Genomic DNA, 13,684 nt, shown 5'->3' with positions numbered 1-13,684 from the left:
TACCATAGGCCTCATTCCTAATTCATAATATTAACTTTTTGATTTGGAACGCTTTTTAAATATAGAATGCATTATTTTTAATATAACATTTGGGTTACGTAAATTATTATTAGACACTTGGTTTTCCATGATAAAAAAGTTTGAAATTGGAATTATTATTATTATTGTAAAGGTAAAAATACATAAATACATAAAGGTAAAAATACCTACTCTTTCTAAAAAACAAAACTTTTAGTAATGAAAATAATATATATGGTTTATAATTTTATTAATTGAAAATTATATTTTCTACTTATAATCTTTATTACAATTAAAAGTTTAGACCAATATCAAATAGCACAAAGCCTTACAAACTGTTATATTCCTAAATTAGTGTTTTGATACATAATATGTTGCAGTAAATTAAGTAAGCAGTTTAAGCAGCCTGAAGTCATAATGAAGGCAAATATTCGCCTGACTCATAAGATACATCGCAGAAATAAGTATATTCAATATAAATAAGCCTACAGTTTTAATAATTGAAAATTAAGCTATTTTTAAAGTTTTAATAGCAAATATTGTTTGGAATAAATTTCCCATTACATTCTCTATTTCTACAGTATCAAATGAATTTGCACCGTCCGATTTGATTTATCCATAATCTGCTTTATACTTAGCTTTATCACAACCTATTTATTATTAAATGGTAAGCCATAACAAAAATTAACACATTATAGACACTACTTTTATGTATGTTGCCTGTTGATAATTTCCAGAGTTTGCAACGTAACTCTTAGGCCCAGAACACACGGTGAAACGAAACTGCAACGAAATTGCAACTTCTAGTTACTTTTGAGTTGCATAAATGTTTCTGCCATAGATTCCTTTGAGAGACCACACATGACGCGACCAGTTTCTAACCGGTTTGAAACGCGTTTCAAATCAGTCGCATTGAAACCGTCGTGCAGGAAACTCGCGTTGCGTTTCATTCATCGGATTTGGCTTCTTTTGTACAAAATGGCTGACGACTATCAAAAAAACATTACATTTGTGTTAAAAGTGGAAAAGTATCCTTGCTTGTATAATACCACACTATCAAGCTACTCTCTAAGACGGAGACTGATAAAGCATGGGCAGAAAGTTGATATTCTTCTCGATGTAGGGATGTATCCACATAGTTCTCCTTTTGCGCCTTCTTCTTTGTCGAAGATACAAATACATAACCACAATTTCTTCGTCACTCGAACTCATTTTGCAGACGTCTGTTCTCAACTAAACCGAAATGATTGTGGTTGCAGCGTGTGTGAAAAATGGTTGATACTGGTTTCAAATCAATAATTTCAAAAGGGTTTCGTTGCAGTTGCGTTTCACTGTGTGTTCTGGGCCTTATACGGAGTATATGACAACTAAAAAAATAAAGTACTCTCCGAATAACACTAAATAAAATTATGACAGTCGAGTGTCGACAATCGGGCACAAATGCGAGACAACCGGACAAAAGTTGTAAGACTAAGGTTCCGGTTCATCACCGCCACCTTCGTCACCACCGCCACCAGCATCGCCTCCACCTGCATCTGCGCCGCCTTCAACCACAACTACTCCTTCGAAGCCGTCTGCGGTAGGCTGCCACACAATAGGTGCCCAAAAACATGTCGCCACCCACAAGACTATTGCGCATATAATCAGTGTACCGATGGAATACAATATCTGCAAAAGTATGATTAATACTTATAATAATTCAACTTCTACACTGGCTAGTACAGTACACATGTCCTCGATATGAATCTCAGCAAGGTTTTTATTTATTCTGGTGTTGTTTCGGGTTGGCTAAATATCACTAGAGACGAGAGGTGTTGTTAATAATTTCCAGTCCGTGTTAAATTCACAGTCCGTTTCACAAGGCATTTTCTTTTGCGAACTAGCGAACTGTGGAATCGGCTCCCGGGGGCCCTCTTCCCTCAGAGATACGACCTCCAAATGTTCAAAAAGCGAGTCTACTCCTCCCTCAAAGGCCGGCAACGCACCCAGCGTTGCCGGCCTTTATATAGTACTTTTGTGATTAAATAAGTACTTTAATTTATATAGATAAAACTTTTAATAGTAGTAGAGCGCGTTGTCTGATAAAAACATCCACAAGTGAAACGGCATTTTCTTTTGCGAACTAGCGAAAGCGTTCAAAAAGCGAGTCTACTCCTCCCTCAAAGGCCGGCAACGCACCCACTAAAAATGGGTGTCTATGGGCTGCGTAGACTGCCCTTTTTGGTCGTCCCGCAAGCTCGTTTGCCCCCCTATTATATAAGAAAAAAATTACCATCTTTTTTAACGGTACTTTTCCCGTGTAGTGGCAAAAGTAGGCTGGTGTGTATAAAAACGGCAACATAAATCCAAAAGATGATCCCATTCCAGCAGCCAGTACTGCTGCATATCTGTTCTGTTTCCAAGGACTTTCCGCGTCTTCACCCTCGCCTCTCTAGAATATATTAAAATAGTATGATAACAAAAATTCAGACCTAAATATGATAATTTATATGTTACTAGCTGACCTGGCCAACGTCGTTTTGCCATGTATATAATTTATAATAAAAAATAGGGGTTGATCGTAGAGGGGTGAAAATTAGGGGTTTTATGTATTTTTTAATGCTGTATCATAAAAAAAAAATTTAGGGGTTAACTACTACCCTTAACATTTTGGGGGATGAAAAATAGATGTTGTCCGATTCTCAGACATACCCAATATGCACACAAAATTTCATGAGGATCGGTCAAGCCGTTTCCGAGGAGTTTAACTACAAACACTGCGACACGAGAATTTTATATATTAGATTTTCTACTGCAAAATAATAATGCTAATATATGCACATTGCACACAAGTATATTTTTAATTATTCTGCTTAGATTTTATTTTGTATCAAATTTTGTATTACGCATAATTAAAAGCTCTCTACTGTGTACTAGTCCGTGATCTTGTTTTAAAAGTACAGATTATTATTACTGTTTGTATTAGTTGGCATCCTTAAGTGATGTTGGCTTTATGACTGACAATAAATTATAGATTTATATTTTAGTTGTTAAATTACTATACTTCTACTTCTCACTGTAATAATTAATGATTCTGGATAAAAAAAAATATAGCCACTATAAAATATAATACCTAATGATTACAAACAATTTAAAAAAAACCTCGACCGTATTAGATCAATTAATAATAACTACCATTCCAAATCAGTGTTACTCGTTGATCCAGAACTTATTAAGAAAAATATTCATTAAAACATGCTCAAAATTATGAAGGACCACAAATACGTACAATGCTCAAAACCAACGGCAGAAAAGAAATAAGCGATCCGACTCCAGAAATTATATTGGGACCTATAGAGGCAATAACTGCAATCAATGCCATCTGATTATTCCAATTGGTCTTAGAATCCATTAGCTTCTCATAGAAATTGAAACACTTCGGATAACCATTTGCGGCTTTAATGGCCCGGACTAGAGCGACACCTGATCCTGTAAAGATGCGTATTTAATTAACTTATTAAATAGTTATTTTTGGGGGCCTCATAGCCTAGCGGTCTTATTAAGTGGCAGCTAGGTGAGGGGTACCGGGTTCGATTCCCGGTTCGAGGGCAAACTTTAATTTAATTTAAATTTGTTCTCGGCCTTTGGGAGGGTTGTGCGGTACCGGGCGAGTGCCTAAACCGTACATGAAGGACACGGTCGAATTTGTAAAGACAAGCACGAATTATAAAAAAATCCTATACTTGACGCTGGCTAATGCACAAATCGTGCCAGAGCCATAAAAAAATAAATAAAAAAAATTGTAATTTTGGAACCTATTGTAAATGTGTTGGAAATAACAACTTAAGGTTACCTGGAGTAAGTGAGTGAAAAAAAAATCAGTGGCGCTACAAATCAAGCCAGTTATTTTCGTTTCGTCTTTCTGTGGTGTCGCGACGATTATTTTTGTTGTGTTTACAGGTTTTTTATACATAATAAATAATAAAAAATAATAACATTAATGAATGCTGACCGTGTTTCTGCACAAGTTCCGGATATTTTTACCAAGTAGGGAAGCATTATAACCTCTTTTTACTATTGTGCTAACCAATTAATACGCGTTACAATCTCTCCATTATAGTGTGTTTAGCAAGTGTACGCGTCATAATTTTGATAAATTTAAAAGCAAATTAAGCCTACTGATTAAGTCTATATTACATTATATTTGTTAATAATAAAAAAAATATTATAACTAAAAAAAAAAATATTACATTCCTTCACTAATTAATCGAAAGGAACTTCGTTCTCTCAAGTTTATATGATATTATGACTTCACACTTACTACAAAGTTCGTATCGTTTACGCTGACACTGTCTTTTTAAAGCGTATAAAATTGGTTCTAGAGTTGCATCACATCAATATTACTTACCAATCAGAATAATATATCCATAGTTTGTATTCTTGTCAACAAATCGCCAGAACATTAATGCGGAATCGGGTTTCAGTGAACCACATTCACTTTTTTCTGTAAATTTTAATAGAATCTTTAAATGATTTATATCATAACCTTGTTAGACGGTCTCATATTAATTAATTACTATTTGCCAGTATTACAGTCGAAACGTTTTTAAGTTTGTTGGCGGTGATAGTTCTTGCCCGTTTATCAAAAATACTACTAAACACTTCAAAAACCTGCTATCCTTATTATTATTATTAAAGCTGAATAATGAATCTATACAACAATTGGATAGTTTACATTTCTTAATATGGGTATTAGTTGTATGAGTAAGGGTTCTAAAAAAATAGCATTTACTTATGTCTGCGAACGAGCTTCTTAGAAATTATAACTATTCATGGTCACATAATGCCTGTTGTAACATCGATGAGACCTACCTGCACTTTTGTAACAAATATGGTACATATTGTTAGAAACTAATATTTTTATTTTATATAGTGTATTTCAAATAATTTCATAACACGATGTACATAACTAACTTACTCTAAATTTTCTCGCTAAGTGAATGTAATTCTTTGAGAAATAAAGTATCTTTGAACCTAAAAAAATATTCTTATTAAGTGGTCTAGTATCTGTTTGGCTTCTTTTAGGGTAAAAGCCTCCTCCATATTTTTCCATTTCTCTTTTTCTTAAGCAACTTTCATCCAGTTTTTCCCCGCTAGTTAGTCCTATACATCTCTCAAGTAGAAACAGTCTATGTTTTTATTTCAAGTGTATCTTTTATCCCTGCTGTCCTTAGTAGTGTGTAACAACTAAAATTTAATTTTATTCGAGGATTAAAAACATATTTTCTTACTTTCAGCTTGTAGTATTTTCATCCATCCACATGTTCTTGGAATAACGTGTATAAGCAATAAGAAAACTGCAGCTACTGATGCATCCTTTACCCTGGAAGTAAAGACAGATTAATCACAAATCATAATTGCAAATTGTATCTTCTTTATCTAAGTTTAATCAATCTTATTACACCTTTGAGTACGTAGTCATCATACAAATTGTATTTACAACAAGATTATTTCTTTAGCTCTAGGATTGATATACACATAGATAAGGCTCTATAATATATAGTATAACTATAGATAGTTAACTTTGTATTTTAGATTATTTCAATTTGATTATTTACATTATTTCATTAGCTCAATTTGACGATTCTTGAATTTGAGTCACCATATTTTTATTTATTTTTATTATGTAACAATATAATATAATTATTTAATAAACTGTTGAACCGTGACCAATAGTGATAATTGCAAAGTAGAAAATTATTGTTTTTTTTTTATTGCATGTTTGTATTTTTTTAATCTAGTTTGTTTTTTACTTTAATGTTTAAGTTATTTTCTCTTTTTCATTGTAATATTTCCCTTTAAATGTTGTGCCCACTTGTTATTGATGCACATGCATGATCTAGTTTTCTGTTATTTGTTCTCTGTAAGTGTTTGTATGTGTTTCGTTAATGTGCCTTTAAAAAAAAATATATATATGTTTTTGTTTCTACTGTACTCGTATTTATAAAAAAAACATTTTACATCGGTAGATTCTCGTTGTTCGGAAGGGTCTTATTCTTGGCCCACGAAGCTCCAGTCCATCTACTCCAACGGAACATAACAGCGATCAGATAGAGTATGGCAAATAAGACCGTCATCTGAAAAATATTTAAATAAGAATTAATATTCATTTCATGTCTTTCAACAGGCCGTCCCACGGAATCATTTGCGTGAAAATTATATTTCCACTTACAATTATTTTGTTTGTTTTACCTACCTGTTTCAGACGTGTTTTATGAAACATTGAATCTTTATTTACGATCCAATTAGGATAACTAAATTGTATTGCTTATCTTAAAATCAATAGTGATTATCTTATTTAAGAGCGCCCTTTCCCGTCCAACGAACGGCAACGCGACCAAAAAGCTTGTTTCATCCAGCAATGTCAGAACAAGAGGTAAAGCGAAAAGAGATAGCATAGATAGATAGCGAGCCATTCATAAAAATGGCTAACAAGCAAGTGAGAACGCGATAACATTGAAAGAAAAATAGTGTGCGGAAATTTCATAAAACGTGTTCCAATACGTGTTTTTTCGTAAGCCTTAGAAGATTATGAAAAAAAAGTTTTACATTTAGAAACTCCATTACATTTGCAAGGTTTCTAAGCAAATATTTCTTTCCGGTTACAATTAATGAGTACATTATAAACACCCAAACTTCATATAAAATTTGTGAAAAAAGGCTGATTTTTGGAGGTTTTTACTGAATTTGTTTCTTAAAATTTTGTTTTCGCGTTTTAATAGAAGCCTAGATATAGTGTACAAGATGCCTATTAGTACAAAACTTTCAAAGAAATATCTGTTACAATGCCATAATCACGTACAAGCGTTTTGGTCTAAGATCCCGATATACAACGACCTTCACCGAGATGCTTATTTAATGAAACGTATTTTATATTTAATTTAATATGTCAATAAATATAATCCATATGGGTTGCGTAGCAAATTTCAGTCCAGAGAATGTTTAATTAATATTTAAAAAAAAAAAATTTTTATACTGTCGTCGATAGTTCGTATCGTGTAAACTATACGTTAATGTTAGATTTTGGTAGCTTATCTTTAAAAGACGGAGCGCTGTTCAAGATCCCCATACAAACATTTATATATAAGATTGCTATTATATATATATATATCATTATTATAATATGAAGTATTGATTTTGCTTCTTTATATATCTTTAAGTAATCATAATAGGTACGTACTTTTTCATGGGGTGTAGCTCTCTTCGGTATGCTGTTCTTATTTTTTAATATTGAATTACGGAATTCTGTCATACTGCTCGCACTCATTGGTTTGCCAATCAGCCTAAAAAATATTCGGACCGCTTAAGTTAAACCCGTTAACACAACTTAACGACAAAAAAAAATCTTGTTTCAAAAAAAGTGAATGTAATATAATTTTACTTACCAATTAATTAGTAGCATGTGATAGCAAACGTTTAATATGAACATGAAAAAAGCAGTTGGAAAAGCAAACACGGTGTACTGCAAATAGTTGAATATATCAGGAAAGACTAATTTCTTGTCTTGTCTGAAAAATTAATTGTTCTAGTTTATTTTAAACGTGTTGGTTGGCCGAAAATATAAAAGTGTATTCGTATTAGAAAAATAAGTGAGTGTCAACAGAATTAATTGCCAAATCCACATTTACACCACGTTATACGCGTTCTTAAATTGAGGTTCTAGAACAGACGAGAAAAATTGATAAAAAATCGCCAACTACTTTATTGTACAAGATGGGATGAAACATTTAAGTCATCATGATTTCCGTAGGCGCTTATCGTAGTTATAATTGCTTTCGAATATGCTATGAGAAAGCTATGTTATTGTTAAATTATAAAAAAAATTATACTTTATTGACTAAATAAAATATATTTATTAACAGATTACGTACGCCGATCGCATTTTACATTAAGGATATGGTACTAAACGTTGATAAAACACACGATCGGGTAACGACGTATTGTGACTCATGCTTGAATAATATAAATAAAAATTTTAATCTTACTCAGAGAACATAGCACGCATAGCAACAATCGTATATGAGGAATGAAGAATGGCTGTGCTCCCTGGAAAAAAAAATACAACTCACACAGCCGTACTAGTCGTTTTAAGAGAGAAGAGAGAGAGAGAGAGAAGAAGAAAAATATAAAAATATCTTTGCCATAGAATTCTATCGTTTAATTAAACGGAAGCTAAGAATAAAACCAGTGAACTTACACGTATTTGAAAATAATCGTTAATTTTTCGAATTTAGAAGGGTTTTGGATATAAACTGTAATTTGTACCCTTTGTACCCTAAAAATAAACAATTCTAACCCTTAATAAAAATATCATTCGAAAACTCAAAATAATGTTAGATCTTTAATTGCAAATTATATAATATAATTGGTATTGTATAATTGGTTATTATTATAATTGGTATTGTTTTGCTCGCGATTGTACTGACTAAAATTTATTTTAACTAATAATTGTGCTTACCTAACTGTGACGTTGAAAAAGGTTCGTACAACAATCGATAACTCAAACTCAAAATTTCTTTATTCATATAGGTAAACAAGTACACTTATGAATCGTCAAAACGAAGTTAAATTAATTGTAAATTTACATTTACTACCAGTTCGCAAGTCAAGGGCGTAGAGCGGATAAGAAGAACTGGCAAGAAACTTTCCGCCACTCTTTTTAATCGCCAAGTATTGTCATACAAATTGTTTGAACTGGAGCAAATCATAAAAAGCTTTATTGGTTAATTTACGTTTAACGAGGGCTAGTTACATAATAATAGATTGCTACTAAATAACGGTCACTGTTTTCACATCAAAATATAATTAAAATAAATCTGTTCTACGAAAGAATAGCGGAAACTAACGTAAAATTAATAATAAACATACCTATTGACGACGATGTTTGCACTGCGTTAAGTACTATATGTCGCATAGTGTCATAGTTTGGCTCCGTAGCCCTGTACCGGGCGGTGTAGGACTGAAAATATCGTTATCATATAAATTTTAAATCAAATAGCTTTTAATTTTAATACTTAGAATTTTAATAATTTACTAGCCGATCCGGCAAACGTCGTTTTGCCATGTATATCATTTATAATAAAAAAATAGGGGTTGATCGTAGAGGGTTGAAAATTAGGGGTTGTATGTATTTTTTAATTCTGTAACATAAAAAAAATAAAAAATAAAATTTTATCTATAAATAAAAAAATAAAAATTAGGGGTGGACTACCCTTAACATCTGGCGGGCTGATTTGTGAATCTAAACCATTCCCAGATCCCCTTGAACACACACAAAAAATTTCATCAAAATCGGTCCAGTCGTTTAGGAGGAGTTCAGTCACATACACACGCACACAAGAAATATATATATTAAGATTTCTTACACATTACACACAGGTAATAAACACATACATATACAACATTTGTTTTCCACAGCATTATAATTTACTGTTTAACTATTTTTCTTTTTCATAGATGCTGAATGTTCAGTTGGAACCACATGTCAATTAACTAGTCAGTTTTTCTATTTCATATAGGTTCCTATAGGTATACGCTCCGAAGGGGTCCCAATCACATCCCCAAGCAGGCGCTTGATTAGAACCCGGAAGGAAAGTGGAAGTGTGGCCGTCCCAGGCAATCCCGGCGCCGTACTGATGAGGCAAAGAGAGCCGGAAAGACTTCGAGCGAGGTGAAATACGAGGCTCAAGACCGAACGCGATGGAGTCATAGTGTGGACGCCCTGTTTCCCATCTAGGAATTATAATATATCCCTAGCTAGCTCCTATGAAATTTTATTTAAAAAACAAACAAAGTACCTGCAAATTAACGTACGCCGGTGTCAAGTACTGCGTTATCGCAGAACATGCTATCAGTCGGTTGCTAAACATGGACATCACAAATGCAGCAACACTCGATTTGAACACGATTCTGAAATAAAAAAAATATTGGTTGTTTGTAAAGTAGGTTTACGATCGAGATGTTTACGTGATAACGTCTTATTGGTGATATAAGTTTTTGGGAAGTAAGGAATTAATGAAGATAACAATTTTTTCAAATTTTAAATTACATCTATCGTTTTATTCACACTTTTGATGATAAATTTCGGGTGTAAAATGACAAGTTTACTTATTCGACTATGATATACATTTTTCTTCATACATTCACGGAATGGCTGGCAGCGCTCGAGATGAGACGGGAGATCGGTCCGTCTCTCTCTCGTTATACCTGCGATCGCGCTCGTGAGGTTTTGCTGTGACACAAGTTTCTGAACATGTCACCCGACTAAAACGATTTTAAAGACGTTATCACGTCAAAAAATCTCATTTATTCTTCGGGATTATAATTCGTTATTTCCACTGTTTCTTTGATTCCTAACTTAATGGTAGTTACCATGTTGAACTGCAGATGTCTTATCTTCTTATACCGGGTAGAGCTTGGAAAAACATCCGATATTCTAGGAAAAAATGTTTAATGGTTGCTCTATTTTTTTTTTAATGTTACAGGAGGCACACGGGCAGGAGGCTCACCTGATGTTAAGTGATACCGCACTGCCAAACTCTTCAGAAGGCTCGCAAGCGCGCTGCCGGCCTTTCAAGAATTGGTACGCTTTTTTCTTGAAGAACCTTAAGTCGAATTGGTTCGGAAATACTTCAGTAGGCAGCTGGTTCCACCTAGTGGTGGTGCGCGGCAGAAATTGCCTTAAGAATCGCTCAGTTGTGGAACGATGGACGTCAAGTTGTTACGGATAGTATTTTGTATTCTGCCTTGATGTCCGATGATGAAACTCAGCTGCAGCTAGGTATTAGATTGAACAACTCCTCTGAACACGCTCCATGGTAAATGCGGTAGAAGATGCAACGCAAAGGGATCAAGCCACCCGGAAAGTGACTGGTCGTCGACGATTTGAAACGCTCTTCGTTGAATACGGTCAAGCGGAAGGAGCTGGTACTGGGCACACCAAGCTTCTAAGAAGGTTAACTTAGCCTTTCCTTCCAAATGGCCGCGAAACTAAACGTCATTCGATACGTCAACGCCCAGTATCCCGATGCAGTATCCTGAGGCTTTAAGGAGAGTGTCCTCGAAGAGAGGAGTATGCTCTATATACAACACCACAACACCACGTCTGATCACACTATGAAAGTTACCCGGAATGTTAATTGAAGTCCAACTTACCGCTTTCCAGAGAACTGACAATTATCACCCGAACAGAGCAGCCATAATGCGAAACGCCTGTCAAAACCCGAAATATTCAGGAGAAGCAAAACCATACCAGACAATACGAATAGGCAAACACTATCCTGAAAAATAAAAATATTAGGCCATTTATAACGGAAATTTTGAAAGCAGAAAATTAAACAATTTATAACTGTAATTGTATGTAAAACTTCCAAAATGAGATACTTGATGCAAGTATGTATATCGTATATTATTTTGGTGTTACGTCCCTTTTTTAGTTAAGACACACTAGACATTTATTTGTTAACACTACGTTGCATACAGAAATATAATACAATTGACATAATTAAATGAAAAGGCAACTAGTGGCCATATCGCTTTCGAGCGATCTCTTCCAGGCAACCAATTAGATAGTTGGTTTATAGTGATACTATTATATTATATATTAAGTGCGTGTTCCTGTTTCACCATGCCTCCTACTGATAGAGGACAAATCTTTGTTTTTAATTTATTTTATTATTATTTATTACTTAAGATGTCATGTGGAACATGGTGTAATGGTTGCAGCTCCTTACAAACGTTTTGTAAATTAAAAAACCTGTCGATTAAAATGAGTGGCGGAGAGTTTATTTCCAGTTCTTCTCTTCGGTTCTACGCCCTTAATTTGAGAACTGGCAGTCAATGTAAAATTAGAACTATTTAATGGATATTCCTTTTTTTTGACGTTCATAAGTGTACATTGTGTTACCTACATGAATAAATGATTTTTGACTTTGACTAAGGTTGAGTTCATTAGTAATTGAGCATATCAACCAGTTTAACTAGTTCAGTCTCAAGTGTGATTTAGTTGTGGTCCAAATTAATACTGGTTTTTATGACACTGCAAGTTGCAACCGCCTTTTTCTTTAAAGCCCTAATTAGTTTCACAAAATAATTAGCAATAAAATACTGATATGAAAGGTCTCATTTGAGCGTTTACCCAACGGCACTGTAAGATCCTTCAAATATTTGATGGAGACGTATTTTTAGCATTTGCATAGTACATAATCTGAAATTTGATTCTAAAATAATAGTAATATTTACTTACATTGAAATAACTACTGCAAACATCAGGCGAAGACATCACTCCAGACATGGGTAAAAGGAATAGTGGTATCAGACCCACTACGGGTACACTTACTGGCTGCCACATTAAAAACCAGAACATCATAAACCACATACACATCACTGTTATATCGTTCTGTAAAAATATTTAAAATTATAGATATTTATAGGAAATATAATATGGTATCTGTAAATCAAAATTACTCGGCTAAATGTATGTAGGTACGCGGAAAACCTTCTGTTTCTATTGAAGATAAAAAATAAATTATTCTCGTCAGGCAAAGGTTGATAAAAATATTTCTTAACTCAATATGAAAATTAAGTCAGCAATAGAGCATTAACTAATGCGGATGAAATTGCAGGGTACAGCTAACAGTGTACAAACTGCTACTACCCGTAGAACGGTTTAGGATGCATTTCGAATTGGGTTTCTTTAAGTAGAGCGTGCTGGTTTTTAAAAGGCCGGCAGCACATTTGGAAGCAGTCAGGCAGTGTATCCATGGGTGCCGGTATCACTTAACATCAGGTAAGCCCGTTTGCCCCCTTCTATAAAAAATATTTAGATACTTGTGTTGTGAGCAGATTTTCAGTTAACTATGACGCACCAGTCAAGCGGTTTTGTGACAGAAGTGAAACTGAATGTTTTTAATATTGGTCTCTCTTAAAACTTTGGTCACTTGATATCTAAACCACTAGAAACCTCAAATATTAACGGTATTCACAAACTGATTTGCAAAAGGTAACAAAATGTTTAACTATTTTAGTAAGTGTTACTATTCGTGATTTCTATATAAAGATCTCTTACTTGTCCTTTCTCAGGCTGCCATGATAACGCAACAAGTGGAATTAAAACACCAATTATTCCCTTGAAGTGCCGAGCAAATACGTTCTTTACTCGTAGCAGTGGATCTCTGACGGGCGTCCTTGGGTCTTTAGGACCGCTACAAATAAAACAAAATTTAATACTTCTCTCTATAGATACCGTCATAATAAAACAATTATTCAAATGTCTTTGGTACTTACAACACAGACGCAAGGCTGAAAGACAAAAAAAGTTATTAACGAATATAGTAAATAATTTAAATAGTTCTATAAACATAATTAAAATACTTACATCCCCATTATTAAAGAATTTGAATTATTGTTTTACTTTCATTTGCATGGACGTCCTTTGAGTTGTTTGAAGTTCCTTCAAACAATTAGTAATCAATTGTCAAAGTTGAATTTCGAACGAATTTAATAGGACTTGGAAAAGGAGGTTATGTTATATTTATGTTTGCTCTATTATGAACTTATATAATATATCTAATATATAAAATTCTCGTGTCACAATGTTCGTTCCCATACTCCTTCAAAACGGCTCAAT

General features: G+C 33.7%; 1 protein-coding gene across 1 annotated transcript; it reads right to left on the bottom strand.

The window, feature by feature from the left end:
• Positions 1-251: 251 nt before the first annotated feature.
• Positions 252-13,455, bottom strand: LOC125055048 (sodium-dependent high-affinity dicarboxylate transporter 3-like). The gene is made up of 16 exons (XM_047657253.1): positions 13,433-13,455; positions 13,342-13,356; positions 13,124-13,259; positions 12,302-12,454; positions 11,212-11,336; positions 9,855-9,966; positions 8,926-9,016; positions 8,043-8,103; positions 7,443-7,565; positions 7,238-7,340; positions 6,019-6,134; positions 5,289-5,380; positions 4,406-4,501; positions 3,287-3,486; positions 2,291-2,449; positions 252-1,686 (listed from the first exon to the last, which is right to left on the bottom strand). Exons 1-16 carry the CDS (start codon positions 13,438-13,440, stop codon positions 1,489-1,491), a joined length of 1,788 nt encoding a protein of 595 aa, XP_047513209.1. The 5' UTR covers positions 13,441-13,455; the 3' UTR covers positions 252-1,488.
• Between the last annotated feature and the right edge of the window lie 229 nt (positions 13,456-13,684).

Source organism: Pieris napi, chromosome 13, assembly GCF_905475465.1.
Source record: "Pieris napi chromosome 13, ilPieNapi1.2, whole genome shotgun sequence".
NCBI classification, from domain to species: Eukaryota; Metazoa; Arthropoda; class Insecta; order Lepidoptera; family Pieridae; genus Pieris; species Pieris napi.
This window is presented reverse-complemented; position numbering and strand designations above follow the sequence as displayed.